This window comes from Sinocyclocheilus rhinocerous, unplaced genomic scaffold (assembly GCF_001515625.1).
Source record: "Sinocyclocheilus rhinocerous isolate Xijiao unplaced genomic scaffold, SAMN03320098_v1.1 scaffold786, whole genome shotgun sequence".
NCBI lineage: Eukaryota > Metazoa > Chordata > Actinopteri > Cypriniformes > Cyprinidae > Sinocyclocheilus > Sinocyclocheilus rhinocerous.
Window position 1 is genome coordinate 636364 of NW_015661881.1, and position 14893 is coordinate 651256.

General features: G+C 36.5%; 1 protein-coding gene across 2 annotated transcripts in view; it reads right to left on the bottom strand.

Moving 5' to 3' along the window:
• Positions 1-11074, bottom strand: part of LOC107726757 (methylmalonyl-CoA mutase, mitochondrial-like) — a 39777-nt gene extending 28703 nt beyond the window's left edge. The window contains exons 1-7 of one of the 2 annotated variants that reach the window (XM_016536442.1): positions 10630-11074; positions 9599-9966; positions 9260-9334; positions 8955-9037; positions 7376-7547; positions 6046-6294; positions 4903-5014 (exon numbers count right to left, since the gene is read on the bottom strand). In XM_016536442.1, coding sequence (XP_016391928.1) covers positions 4903-5014; positions 6046-6294; positions 7376-7547; positions 8955-9037; positions 9260-9334; positions 9599-9966; positions 10630-11035 — 1465 coding nt within the window. In that variant the 5' untranslated portion in view covers positions 11036-11074. Of the gene's footprint in view, positions 1-4902; positions 5015-6045; positions 6295-7375; positions 7548-8954; positions 9038-9176; positions 9335-9598; positions 9967-10629 lie in introns of both variants that reach the window. The other variant, XM_016536444.1, reaches the window with a different exon arrangement.
• Positions 11075-14893: the final 3819 nt, after the last annotated feature.

Sequence of the window (14893 nt, forward strand, 5' to 3'; positions counted from 1 at the left end):
GAAGTTTAAACTCGTATGGTTTAAAACGCATGATTTCAGCGCGATAAAAATGATAATCAGAACCAAAACACATGTTTTTAGCAGGTCCCGAGCTGTAATGGCGCAGCTCTATTCTGGAAAATGTGGCGGGGAGCAGCAGCTCATTTGCATTTAAAGACACAGGCCCGAAAAACAGTGTGTTTCTGCTTCCACTCAAAATAAGCATTTTCAAAATGATATAATAAATTATCTGTGGAGTATTTTGAGCTGAAACTTCACAGACACATTCTGGGGACACCAGAGACTTATATTACATATTGTAAAAAGGGGCATAATATGTCTCCTTTAAAGAGGGATGCGTTCTGAAAACAGCATGTCAATATCGGAGATCTCTGACTTAAAAACCTTTAGACTACACAGACAGCACAATCAATTAAAAATAATCAATGTTACTATCCCTGCAGCTGCGGTGCTGGCTAACATGCCGAACAATGTGTGATGATCAGAGCATTACACACATCTGTGTACCTAGAGCGTAGGTTTGATTTTGACATTCGTGGGGACATTACAGCAGACAACATCCCCCTCCCCATCCAACTACTACAACATTTTCGCATTTATGATAGACATTTGACCACAGTTTCATGTCATCTAAAGTCTATTTATAGCTATGATAGCTAGCATACTCAATTCATAAAGAGAGCTTTTTTATGCTATGGCATATTCATCAGACAATAATTACACTATTTTGATTACGTGAAACCAACAACATTACAGCAGCAGTTTAAAAGCTGTTTTCTTTGGATTGTTTGACTACTCAAAACAGAATATAGCAAAATATAACTTTTTAATAATTTTGAATACAATGTATTATACAATGCACTACAATACAATACAATGTATAAAATTATAATGGTAATCTACACTACTACTGTATGGTTAATTTTCTTAAGGGATTTGTATCTGATACTTTCTTTCTTTCTTTTTTCTTTGTTTTGATTTTATAACTACTGCCTTAATGGTTTGATGTTTTGTACTGTTTAATAAAAAAGAAAGAAAGAAATCAGACAAAAAGATTTGCGATACACGAACCCGCTCCGAAGTTCCGAACTAAATTTAAATGATTTGTGCTCCGTGCTCCAAAGTCGCCAGAATGTGCTCAAGTTCTGATCGATCGTCAAATGATTCGTTCTCCGCGCTCCGAAATCCCTGACAATGCGTGCTCCAAAGTCTCGCGATACAGGCTCTGAAGTCCCGATCTGAATAAAAAGATTTGCGATATGCAATCCAATTGGAGCACTTCGAAACAATGAATCATTTTGCTACGGAATGGGATTAGGAGTTTTGAAACTCCGTTTCACCCATCACAACGTGATTTTTAAAATCATTAAAAGCGATGTCGAAATTTTAAAAAATTGATGGCTCTTTTGATCTGGTTTTTGCTAGTGAACGGATTTCATTCGGATCATTCTGAGTGGTTCCAGCGTAAATGACTCACTCAACTGAACCGTTTTGTCTGTTCGATCCGCTTTTTGCACCTGAAAACACAAATAACGACTTTATTCCACATTTTCGTCTCTACTGCGTCACTTGTGGACGCACGTTCACGACAGCATCATGACGCGAGCGTGTGGCGGCGCTGACCCAGATCCGGCGTAATGACGTCATCGTGAACACGTGTCCAAAGTGACGCAGTAGAGACTAAAATGTGGAATAAAGTCGTTATTTGTGTTTTCTTTGCGCAAAAAAATATTCTCGTAGCTTCGTAACTTTACAGTTGAACCACTGATGTCACACGGACTACTTTGTTGATCATCTTGGTACTTTTCTGGACCTTTGTGAAGCTACAAGAATACGTTTTGTGCGCAAAGAAAACAAAAATAACATAATTTATTCAACAATTCTTCTCCCCGAGTTACCGTCTTCCGCCATTTTGGAGAGTACCACGACGCATACACGTGCTTTCTCCTGAACGTAAACAACGCTGATTACATTGATTATGATCAGGGGACAGTGTGCACATGCAGGTGAGTAATTAATGACAGAATTTTCACACATACATATACACACAACATTTATATAAATTTGTATGAAGTTTAAAAATGTCCTTTTCTTCTTTTCAATTTTACATTTCCCAGCTATTTGGTATTTATTTCTATGTTGGTGCTTCACTTGACATGTTGACAGACTGAATTCTATCCAGGCAATTGTGTTCCAATGCATTTTCTGCAATCTAATTTCTGAGCCTGTCAGAGTGGCAACACTGGTAACAAGCCACATTACCTTTGAGACAGGCTGTAATACAGCTATTGACTTCAAAATGAACAGATGCCACTTCAAAACACACCCTACATTCAAAAGCCTCTCCAAAAGTTGCTGATATTTCATGGAAATCATGTCAGTGCTTTTGAAAAATCTGTCAAACAGAGTGCACTGACATAAGCCGTTTAGAAGACGTGTGGTGTGGTTCAGTAAAGCCTCAGTTTTTGCTTGACTGACTGATTGATGTTTCCACAGCAGACGAGAGGACTGTTATGTGACATCTGCCTCAACATCCACTCACCTGTGAACAGCTCCTTATCTATTTATACCTAAAGGAGAGAAGAAGTGACCTCAAAACCTCTCTGTAAATCCCAGAACCCTTACTGTTTGAGTACCTCCATTCAGATTCAATCATCAGGAGCATCAACCACTCCATGCAACTGGGACGTAAATTTCGTCTAACAATTTCGTCAAAAATTTCTCAAGAGCAATTTTTGATGGGGACACAAATAATACAGCTAAAATTGTACTTGAAAGATATGTATTGTAAGGATATGTATACAGAGGAAAGCCTACTACTATTAGTGCAGCAGGGAAACCATGCCAAATTAGAGAACTTCAAGCTGTTGTGGTCACGTCGTGACAGTGGTCGTGTCCGTTGTAGAAATTAGACATTACTATCTGTCACAGTGTTGCCAAGTCCGCGGGTTTCACGTGGAATTGGGCTACTTTATCACTGTTGCCGCGGGTTGTAGTGACCCCAATAACGTGTATTTTAGCCCACCAAACACGATTTTTACCGGGGGGCCCCCTCGAAACGCGGTTAGTTTGGGCTAGTTTTGAATAGCAATTGTGCGGGTTTTGTTGTGGAAACCTGGCAACCCTTTCCGTCAAGCAGGTAATGTTATTATTGCTAACATAGCGACTCATCGAAAAATACATTTGCATCACAGATAAGGGGGGGTCCTGTCCCCCCCGGGATTTCCACCTATGCATGCAACGGTTACAATGTCATCGCCAACCTAGCTTACTGTAGGGATGGTGCTTTGTTCAAGCAGAGACAGCATGAGGAGGAAGAGATATACCTCTTTTTGAAAAATTAAGATAAAAGAGTTAATTGACCGTTCGCAAAGAGCTTGATTGACAAGCGATCTGACCAATCAGAACATGGATATTATGTGCCTCCGCTACTATCCGCCATCTTGCCCAACATCTACAGCCGGTCACCATAGAAATCCATGTTAAAACGGGGTAAAAATATCGACTGAATTGAAACTTTTTCATTATAACTAAATATAAATGTGCGTAGGGTTAAGCGGTGCTGTGCTGTTGTTCACTCATGTACGATGTCCCGGGTACACTCGAGAGCCCTTTACGAACAGGCAGCACGCCTTTTGCTGTGGGCCGATCACTATCTGCTCTCCATTCGGGCAGCGCATGTCCCGGGCTGCCTGAACAGCGGCGCGTATATGCTATTGAGGGACGGGGCTCCCACTTCTGATGCAGTTTAAGTAAAGAGTGCCTGAGAAAAACGCGCTGTCCCGATTCAGTATCTGTGGTCAGATGAGATGTTAACAGGCTTAATGTCAGTGTCATTATTCTATCGTTATTTTCGTAACTTATGAAATAAAAAGTCTCTCACCGCGCTGTATATCACTTCACTAAAACGCAGAAACTACGAGCATGCAACGTGTGAAATAAAAGTACAGTACCGATAAATCTGATAAACCGATAAAACTGGTACTGCGTGTGTTAGCTGGGGAGGATTTGCATGAAGGTATGATATTCATTCTATTCAGGAGCAGTTTCCACGTTTCATTAACAGTATTGTATATTCACCATGGTAACTGTTGTTTCCATAACCCAAAAATACCATGTTATTTTCACTTTGTGTCATTTTGTATATGTTTAAATGACTCAGGTGGCTCAAACCAACTTAATTGTATTAACAAAAACTAGTTTGGGCCTGTTATTTAATAGCCTTACCTTATAGGTTGTTTATTCAGTATTAATCATATTCTTAACAGTCTTAACTTAATTTTTGTGAAATTAATTTGCTTAGTTTTTTTAACAAACGTGGGTCCCAAGGCCAAACCAGTTGAGAACCACTGTTCTATACAGTCCCTAAAGCATCAGCTTCTGACGCCATGTCGAGTGAACCGTTCTCGAGAGGGAACGTCTCCGGTTACTGTCGTAACCTCGGTTCCCTGAGAGACGGGAACGAGACATGGTGTAGGCTGCCGTGTTCACTGATAAGGTCTGCGGCGCTGTTGGTTCAGTCGGAAGATTCTGAGCTTATGCCGCCAAGACGGCACATTATATAGCGGCAGGGGCCCCGCCCCTAATCGCCGTCTTGGCTGGCATTGGCCAGTGTGAGTTGCAACTTCACTGGCGTTGTGCTATAAGATTTCAGGTAGGTTTAGGAAGGAAGGGAGTCCCCAAAGCGTCAGCTTGTGATGCCATGTCTCGTTCCCGTCTCTCAGGGAACCGAGGTTACGACAGTAACTGGAGACGTTTTTAATGCATGTGACTAGTCGAGACCACTTCCATTAGTCATGGAGGTTTCTGAAGTAGCACTTTAGTTAAATGGGACATTAGTCACGTGTCCTGGGCTGTAATCATGTATTCAGTCATGTGTATATGAGTGTTTTGCTTTGATACCTGAATCAATGCGCGCTTGTCTGCGGGCGGCACATTCCTCGATGCGCAGTTTGGGAATTCCCTCAGCTACAGCACGAGCCATACCGCCCATGTCCTCAATCTCAGTGATGAACTAAACGAGACGCAAAGAGAACAGAACTCGTGTAAACACATTCAAATATCACAGATATTGCTGCCTACTAAGTAACAAATCAGAGTGCTTCAGAGTAGGAATATCAAGGCTTACTTTAAGTAACTGCTTATTTTTATAAATCCAGGAATTACTGTTAGTTTATAATAATAATAATAAGGATATTACATTCTAAATTAGTATTAATTTCAATAAATTCAAATAACAAATTATTTGATTTGTAATAATAATAGTAATAATATTTATACAATTTAATAAATTAATAAGTCAAGTCACATTTATTTATATATCACTTATAATACAATACAGATTGTTTCAAAGCCTAAACAGGAAAATAACAAATGTTGCAAATTTCCCTAATTATGAAATGAATTCAATTTCAGGTGTAAAGCATCTCTGCAGCTTAAATTAAAACTGTATTAATAAAACAAAATAGATTTATTACAAATATGTACTTCTATCATCATTATGATTAAATGTATCAATTATTTTATTATCATTATTTAACATGTACTATGTAATATTTAACATGCATGTATAATAATAATAATACAATTCATAATGATATTATTATTAATAATAATTTATATTGACCATATTAGCCATCCACCATATTTATTATTTATTTTAATTGTAATGTTTATTTATTTTACTTTATTATTAATTATAGTAGTTATAATATTATTATAAAAATACAGACTTTTAATACTGCCTAGATCATATCAATTACCAACCATAACATCAAAATTTGTATCAGCCAAAATGTATACAGTGTATGTTGTCATTAATCATTTGATGTGTTTATCAAGTGTTTAATTACAGATCTAGATATAAAGTCAGGTTTTTTTTTTATTATGCAGACATATGAGGATAAAAATCCATTACCACAGATTATAATTAAATACAGTTGTCACCATTTATTATGATGCAAAACACATAAATATGAACAGATTAGAGAAAGTTTACCAAGACAATAGAAGTTTTTTTAATGAGCGGTTCTCTATAGTACAAACCTTGAGTGCTGAGTTGTACACGTCATTGGTGAGGGCCTCCATCATGTAGGACCCACCCCAGGGGTCAGCCACCTTCGGGATGCCCGACTCCTCCTGGATGATGATCTGTGTATTGCGGGCGATGCGGGCGCTCTTGACGGTGGGCAGACCCAGAGCCTCGTCAAAAGAGTTCGTGTGCAGAGACTGTGTGCCTCCAAACACTGCAGCCATGGCCTCGATCACGGTACGGATCACATTGTTGTAAGGGTCCTGAAGAGCAAATGAGGCAGATTTAATCAGACCCATCAGAACATAATTTGTTCAAAATACAGCAGCATTTTGGAAAATGATATTTCACCTTCGGACGCAGCTACCCAGCATATCATCACAGAAGTTTAAAGGGGTCATCGGATGCAAAATTCACTTTACAAGTTGTTTGAACATAAATGTGTGTTGGAAGTGTACACATCCATCCTATAATGATAAAAATCCACCCAGTGGTTTTTTTAAAATCCCTATTTTAAAATCCCCTTTCTCAAATCAGGCTGTTCTGAGATTCCTGTCAGAATGACGTAGTTCTGCACAGGCCCCTCCCACGATAGTTGATTGACACTAGCGTCTTACCTTAGACCCGCCCTGAGTGGGCTGTCATCAGTCCGCCACTGTGTCGACTCCGGTGCAGGGAAGACAAGAACGTCTCCGATTAAGCGATTGAGGTGTTTTGTTGTTGGATGTAATAATGAATACAGCAGTCGTCGTTTACTCCCGACATCTGAGCCGAAGAACGAGCAGAGGATTAATGTTACTTTCGTTTTGAAGGGAATGCGCCGATCCCGATCTGCCCTAAATGCGTCTATGTTCGCGCGAATCATTAGTGATCCAGCTTCATCAACAGAAGAAGTGAGTATAAGGGTTTTTTTTATGAATCTTTGCAAATCGCCTTTCCTAATAACATGCTAGTTAGCCAGTTTCGCGGCTGAAGTTTACAGTCTGCTCGTCACCCCACAGAAGAGGGGGCGGGGTCAGCAGAGCTCATTAGCATTTAAAGCAACATGGACTAAAATGGCTTGCTGAAAACAGAGCAGATTTTGACAGGGTAAAAAATGTGTTTTTTACACTACCATTGAGAAATTTTAACCAAAGTATGTTATAGACTTTTCATTAAGACCCTAAAGAATCATATCAACTTGTGGAAAATGGGCATCCGATGACCTCTTTAAGAAACGGACAACATATCATGTATTGCATGTCAAAACTGTGATTTAACACTTTTACACTTTACTGCACCACAGCTTGTTTAATGTGACAAAAAGCAAGCATGAACAGTTTGAGCCGAGTTCAGTGACAGTACCTGCTCAGTGAGGGACCATCCTGATGTCTGACAGTGAGTTCTCAGCAGGAGGGATTTGGAGTTCTTGGGTTGGAACTTGTCTTTGAGAAGTGTCGCCCACAATCGCCGCGCTGCCCTCAGCTTTGCTATTTCCATATAAAAGTTCATGCCGATCCCCCAGAAGAATGACAATCTAAAAAGAGATCATGCATAAAAATCACACTACATGCCTTCATACTGTATATGAAACCTTTAGAAAACCAATACATCAGCTGTGTTATTCTTCGTTGTTATTAGAATTATCATTATGTATTATTAATAATAATTATAGTAGTTGAATTAGAAATAATATGTATATGTAAAAGTAGTAATAGAATAATATCAATAATTAGATTAATATTTATTTAAACAACACAATTTAATATGTATTTCTATTAGTAGTAGAAGTGCAATAATAATAATAATTTATCAATATTATTATAATTATTCATTTGTAGTATGTAATGCTAGATTACCATATAATTATAATTAACATCTTTGTAATGTATTAACTAATATGCTTTAAATAAAATTATAGTAATTGAATTCATAATGTACTCACATTTAGTATTAATAATAGCAATAATAATATTTAATAACATTTATACAATCAATACAATTGAATATAATTGTATTAATAAAAAAGGAATAAATTAAAATGGTATCAATGAAACAATAAAATAGATGAATTATTAAAATGCACTTCTATTACTAGTAGTAATAGTAGTATTCATTATTTTATACTAAGTATGATAATTATTCCTCGTGTATTTTGTAATATATCATTTAATATGTATTTATTATTAATAAATTATTTTTAATAATAACAACTATCATTAATAATAATAGTAATAATAATATCACATTTAATACTTTATTACATTTTTAAATACATTTAATTAATTAGCAAAAATCCAGTAATTAAAATTTGTATTAATCATAAATCATGAATTAATAATATGTACAGTATTATTATTATTATTACTACTACTTTCTTATTTTATTATTATTATCATTACCACAAATAATTACATGCATTGCATAATATTATTTAACAAGTATTATTATTATTATTATTATTATAGACCTTTTTCACATTTCCGGGTTTCTCAGAAGCGAAAGTCGTCAAAGCTGGGTAAACTTCGAGGGCAGTGAATGGGAGAGTACAACAAATATATTTTTTGCATTCCCTTTTGTTCAAAATGCAAAAGAAAAGCGTTTTCACGACTTTCAAAAGAAGGAAAAAAATTGAGAGACTGATAACAGCAGTCAGAAGAAAGAACGATGTTAAATTTACCGTCCCTCCCATAGACGCTGCATTAGAAACACCCTCGCATTAGCATTAACTAGTTTTTTCTTTTTTCGTAATTTGATGCAAAGGTGATAGAAAACAAAGTATAGTGTTATAAATATACATACATTTTAAAAAAAATCTAAATATAAAAAACTTTTGAGATTTTACGTTGAAATGCATCATCAGTCTTGTGAAAAGGGTCCATTATTATTAAGAAGAGAAGTAGTAAAAGAATATGGAACTGACAAAGTGAATTTCCAAGCTAACCTGGGAGCGAACTCATCGATGGTGAGTCCAGCCTTCAGTCCAGTTCTGCAGTACTCCAGTCCGTTGGCAATAGTGTAAGCCAACTAAAAAAAATCTAAATATAAAAAACTTTTGAGATTTTACGTTGAAACGCATCATCAGTCTTGTGAAAAGGGTCCATTGTTATTAAGAAGAGAAGTAGTAAAAGAATATGGAACTGACAAAGTGAATTTCCAAGCTAACCTGGGAGCGAACTCATCGATGGTGAGTCCAGCCTTCAGTCCAGTTCTGCAGTACTCCAGTCCGTTGGCAATAGTGTAAGCCAACTCCAGGATGGCATCAGCTCCAGCTTCCTGTATGTGGTATCCACTGATGGAAATAGAATTAAACTTGGGCATATTCTGTAAGAAAGAAAATCCAATGTTTTACAGAGTGTGGAGGTCAGATACCGTCTGAATATTGATTCTATAAAGATGGTCAAAACTACAAGGCTGTAAAAAGCACGTGCTAGGATGCTGAATACTCTATCATTATAAGTCACTGGAAGAATAAAAAATCAAAAGAAATATGAGAGATTTAAAAAAAAAAAAAAGATCTGAGCACTTTAAAAACGGACAGTGGACTATATAAAAAAAGATATAAAAGTCCTGCCACTCAAGCCGTACCTTTGAGGTGTAGGCGAAGATATCAGCGATGGCGTGCATTGACGGCTCTGGAGGGAAGATGTAGGTGTTTCGCACCATGAACTCTTTGAGGATGTCGTTCTGGATGGTGCCGGTCAGCTTCTCCTTGGGCACTCCTTGCTCTTCTCCGGTCACGATGAACATGGCTAGAATGGGAATGACGGCTCCGTTCATTGTCATGGATACTGACATCTTCTCCAGCGGGATGCAGTCGAACAGCAGTTTGGTGTCTTCTACGGTGTCAATAGCTACACCTGCCATTCCCACATCCCCATGAACTCTGGGATTGTCAGAGTCATAACCTCTGTGTGTCGCAAGGTCAAAAGCTACAGAAAGGCCCTGCTGGCCCGCTGCAAAAGAAAAAACAGTTTGTATTTGACTTATATCAAAGATTTTTGTGAGCCAAACCTTGACCTAAATATTTATTAGCAGTTCCTCTGAGATCTTATGTTAATATTGTAAATAATTCAACAACACATTCATGGTCACATGGCATGCAAATAAACAATAGTTGTATGATAAAATTTTTAATTTTAATATTATAATTTTTTTTAAATATATATTTATAATATATCTTTTTATATATAGATCTTTTTAGTAAGTGTTTTGTTTTATATTATCTATTAAGAGAAGTCATCAGAAGATGAAAAAAAATTCTTAAGTTATAATATTAAAAGACTTTTGCACTATATAAATATATTTATATACATAATTATATCAAATATGTTTAAAAGTGTTTTATTTTATATTATCTATCAATATAAATTATTGGAAAACATTTAGTCTTAATCTTCTTAAAAGTATTTATTTTATCTTACAAAACATTTTATATTATAGAAACATATTTATATAAATATAACAATCTTAATAAATGTTTTGTTTTATATTTTGACTGTTTATTTTAAAGTTATTTATTTTATTTTATATTTTTTTATGACAGTATTACTATATAACTCAATTTATAATTTCACTCGATAGTTTCACTCGGTAGTTTTAATGCTGTGACATCATACCTTTAATATTATCCCTGTAAAACTTGTTGCTTTCCTCTACAGTGCTGAATCCAGCATATTGCCTGATGGTCCAGGGTCTGTAGGTGTACATGGTGGGGTAAGGCCCTCGGGTGAAAGGGAAGACTCCCGGCAGCTCATCTTGGACCGCGGCGGTGTCTGTCTGAGTGTATACAGGTTTAATAGAGATGCCTTCTGGGGTCCTCCAGATCAGATCCTCAGGGTTTTTCCCTTTCAGCTGCTTCTTGGCCAGGGCAGCCCAGCCCTCGTGGAGCTTCACTTCATCTCTGTGTGGGGTGGCGGTACGGAGCGCTCTAGGGTGATGCTGGGGGTCAAGGGTCGAAGATACAGATGCCCCCAAAAGTCGTCTGGCTGTCAAAGACACGCATGCCTTCCTTGCAGTCAACATGTTTTATGCATTGGGTAAAGCGGCTCTAGTTACTCATGGATATCTAATAAAAAGAAATAAAAAGAAACAGAAAAATGTTTCAACACTGATAAATAGGAGTAAGAAATGAGAGATGAAATAAGAACTGTTTCTTGAGCATATTAGAATGATTTCTGAAGGATCATGTGACATCGAAGACTGGAGTTCAGACAGGCGTGGTCCACTAACACACAGCTGACCCACCAGAGGGAGCATTTCTGTGCTTATCTAAATCTCCTGTGGAATCTGAGCTCTTGTGATCCAAATGAACAAAAAGAATGAAATATGAAACATTGGCCTAATTCGCCGGATAATTCGGCCGGTTTAAGTAGGTCACCCTTTGCCTCCGTCTATATCACAGGAAGGAAAAGAGAAAGAGAGAAGAAGACACAACCAATAACACTCTGGTCTGCCATGATTACAGTATGAGTATGTATATATAAGAATACGTCATATAGGGTGCCAAATGTAAAATAAAGCATGTTAAATGTTTGTAAGATTTAGCAGCAAATGCTGTTCAGATTTGTCAGATGTGCTTAAAAATAAATGTAAAATTTAAATGTTTCATATTTGATTGTTAATCAAAATTTAAATAAAATTTAATTTAACTCTTAACTAAAATATTAATAGGATTCATTTTATTTGATGGTTAAAATTAATCAGCTCAATTAGTAATATATTATCATTTACTGTGTTTTATTTTTAACCACTTTTTATATTTAATTAATCACCAAATTACCATGTTAAATAGACATAATTAATTTTAACAAAAATATAACAACAATTAAATATAAATCTAAAATCTAAATTCCTGTCCCTAAAAAGTACAAGCTTCCCTGTGCCTACAATTTATATTGTAAGATGAGATATTTTGTTACACAGAATTCAATATCACAAGTCTACATTTCACTTTCAACACTAAGTGTATGAATAACCATCTAACTATGCTTTAGTGAGGACAAATGTGTCTGTGCTTTGTTTAAATGAGAGTCTGACACACCATTAGAAGCATTTATTCCTTACAGTTTCGTCCATGCCGAGGGAGATATGAAAGATCCCTCATGCTGAGAGATGGTTCTCGTACAGTACAGTATTAGCTTTCACTCCCCCCTGGACATAAATGGAGCTGAGACTTCCAGGAAGGGCCCTGCGCCAAGATATCTGCAGAGTGGGCTTCATTCCAAAACCAGACAGTATATTATAATAGCAGCTTGTTCTACTACAAGGACGAACTAAAGCTTATTTATGAATGAACTAAACTGACTAAATATATCCAGTGTTGCTACAAACCTTTGGAACTTTTATCAGTCTATTTATAAATTAGATTTTTACATTTATGTGCTTAAAAATAAATGTAAAATGTAAATGTCTCATATTTGATTGTTAATCAAAATTTAAATAAAATTTAATTTAACTCTCAACTAAAATATTAATAGGATTAATTTTATTTGATGGTTAAAATTAATCAGCTCAATTAGTAATATATTATCATTTACTGTGTTTTATTTTTAACCACTTTTTATATTTAATTAATCACCAAATTACCATGTTAAATAGACATAATTAATTTTAACAAAAATATAACAACAATTAAATATAAATCTAAAATCTAAATTCCTGTCCCTAAAAAGTACAAGCTTCCCTGTGCCTACAATTTATATTGTAAGATGAGATATTTTGTTACACAGAATTCAATATCACAAGTCTACATTTCACTTTCAACACTAAGTGTATGAATAACCATCTAACTATGCTTTAGTGAGGACAAATGTGTCTGTGCTTTGTTTAAATGAGAGTCTGACACACCATTAGAAGCATTTATTCCTTACAGTTTCGTCCATGCCGAGGGAGATATGAAAGATCCCTCATGCTGAGAGATGGTTCTCGTACAGTACAGTATTAGCTTTCACTCCCCCCTGGACATAAATGGAGCTGAGACTTCCAGGAAGGGCCCTGCGCCAAGATATCTGCAGAGTGGGCTTCATTCCAAAACCAGACAGTATATTATAATAGCAGCTTGTTCTACTACAAGGACGAACTAAAGCTTATTTATGAATGAACTAAACTGACTAAATATATCCAGTGTTGCTACAAACCTTTGGAACTTTTATCAGTCTATTTATAAATTAGATTTTTACATTTTCTAAACATAAGTAGTGCTTGCCCATGCAAAACTTTACAGGTTGCTATGAAGTTGCTAAGGTCAGTAGCTTTACAGAAAATATGTTGTTGCACCTCCGGTGAGCAAGCCAAAAATGTACTTATAGAATATCTGTTCATTACAAGTCACAGAATATCTTGCAGCTTGTACTGTCTGCTCCCTGTTTTTATGGTGTTGCTAGGGTCTTCTGGATGGTTGTTGGAGTATTCTGGATGTTTTCAGGGTGCTGCTAGTGTCTTCTGGTGATTGTTAGGCTGATCTGAATGCTTTAAGGTGTTGCTATGTTGTTCTAGGTGTTTGTTAGGTTACTGCTAGATTGTTCTGGGTAGTAGTTAGGGTGTTGCTAGAGTGTTCTGGATGTTTTAGGGTGTTACTAGGGTGTTCTGTGTGGTTGTTCTAGATGTTCTTAGTATGTTAGGGTGCTGCTAGATTGTTCTGGATGTTTTTTGGGTGTTGCCTGTGGTTGTTAGGATGTTATTGGTATTTTGGGGTGTTCTGGATGTTTTTAGGGTGCTGCTAAGGTGTTCTGGATGTTTTAGGGTGCTGCATGGGGGTCATTAGACCTGCAGTGAGCCAAAACCCGGCTCATTACCAGTCACAGAATATGTCGCAGCTTCTACTATCAGCTCCCCTGTGACCATGATAACAATAAGCGGTCATGTTGGGTGGGAGCTTTTCTTTGGCTAATGGATGTAGTGGGCACGAGCCTGATCTACTGACCAGCTTCACTGGAAAAAACATGAAGTTGTTCTCAGTTCCTGAGTCTGTGCGTGAGAGGTCGGTGGGAAAGAGTGTGAACCAGTCCAGCAGGCATCTATTTTTACCACGGCTTACAGTATCCGTCTACAAGAGCTGGCAGCCGGTTTCTCTCAGTCAGCGTCAAATGTAATCAGATGCACATGCTACCTGAATGCGACTGCCTCTTATAGATTTGTTGGCACATTTCAACTCGAAAACATGTCAGCAGAAAACCGCGTGGCACAGCACACGCATGGTTCATGTATCACCAAACAAGAGTATTCTGGCAGAAATGTCAAGTGCAAAGAGAGAGTTAAAAACTTTGTGCTTTTAGCTGGTTAAGACAAACTACTTTGCACTTCAATACAATCATGGTGTTAATAAATACTAATTCGTCTTTTTTATCCTTATCTGTTGTAATTAAAAATGCTATGTATATAATAAAAATTTTATTTATTCCTGTGATGCAAAGCTGAATTTTCAGCATCATTACTCCAGTCTTCAGTGTCACGTGATCCATCAGAAATCTTTCTGATGCCGATTTGCTGCTCAAGAAACATTTCTTATTGTCAGTTTTGCTGCTTTGTTAATTAATATCCACAAACTCATAGAAAATAACCAAAACAATCCAAGGTTTTTATTTAGCACAGTGGCTAGATTAACAAATAACCAGACGCCACCCGATGTGGAAACTATTACTTTTTTCAGGATTCTTTAATGAATGCAATGTTCAAAGAACAGCATGTTATCTGAAACAGACATTTTTGTAATAATGTAAAATCTTTACTGTCACTTTTGATTCATTTAATGCATCTTTGCTGAATAAAACTATTAATTTATTTAAAAAAAAATCTCAATAACCCCAAACATTTGAAAGGAAGTGTGTACGGCTGTTCAATAATTTCCATGCTAAATTTAATCTCACATTACAGCCTGCTGTG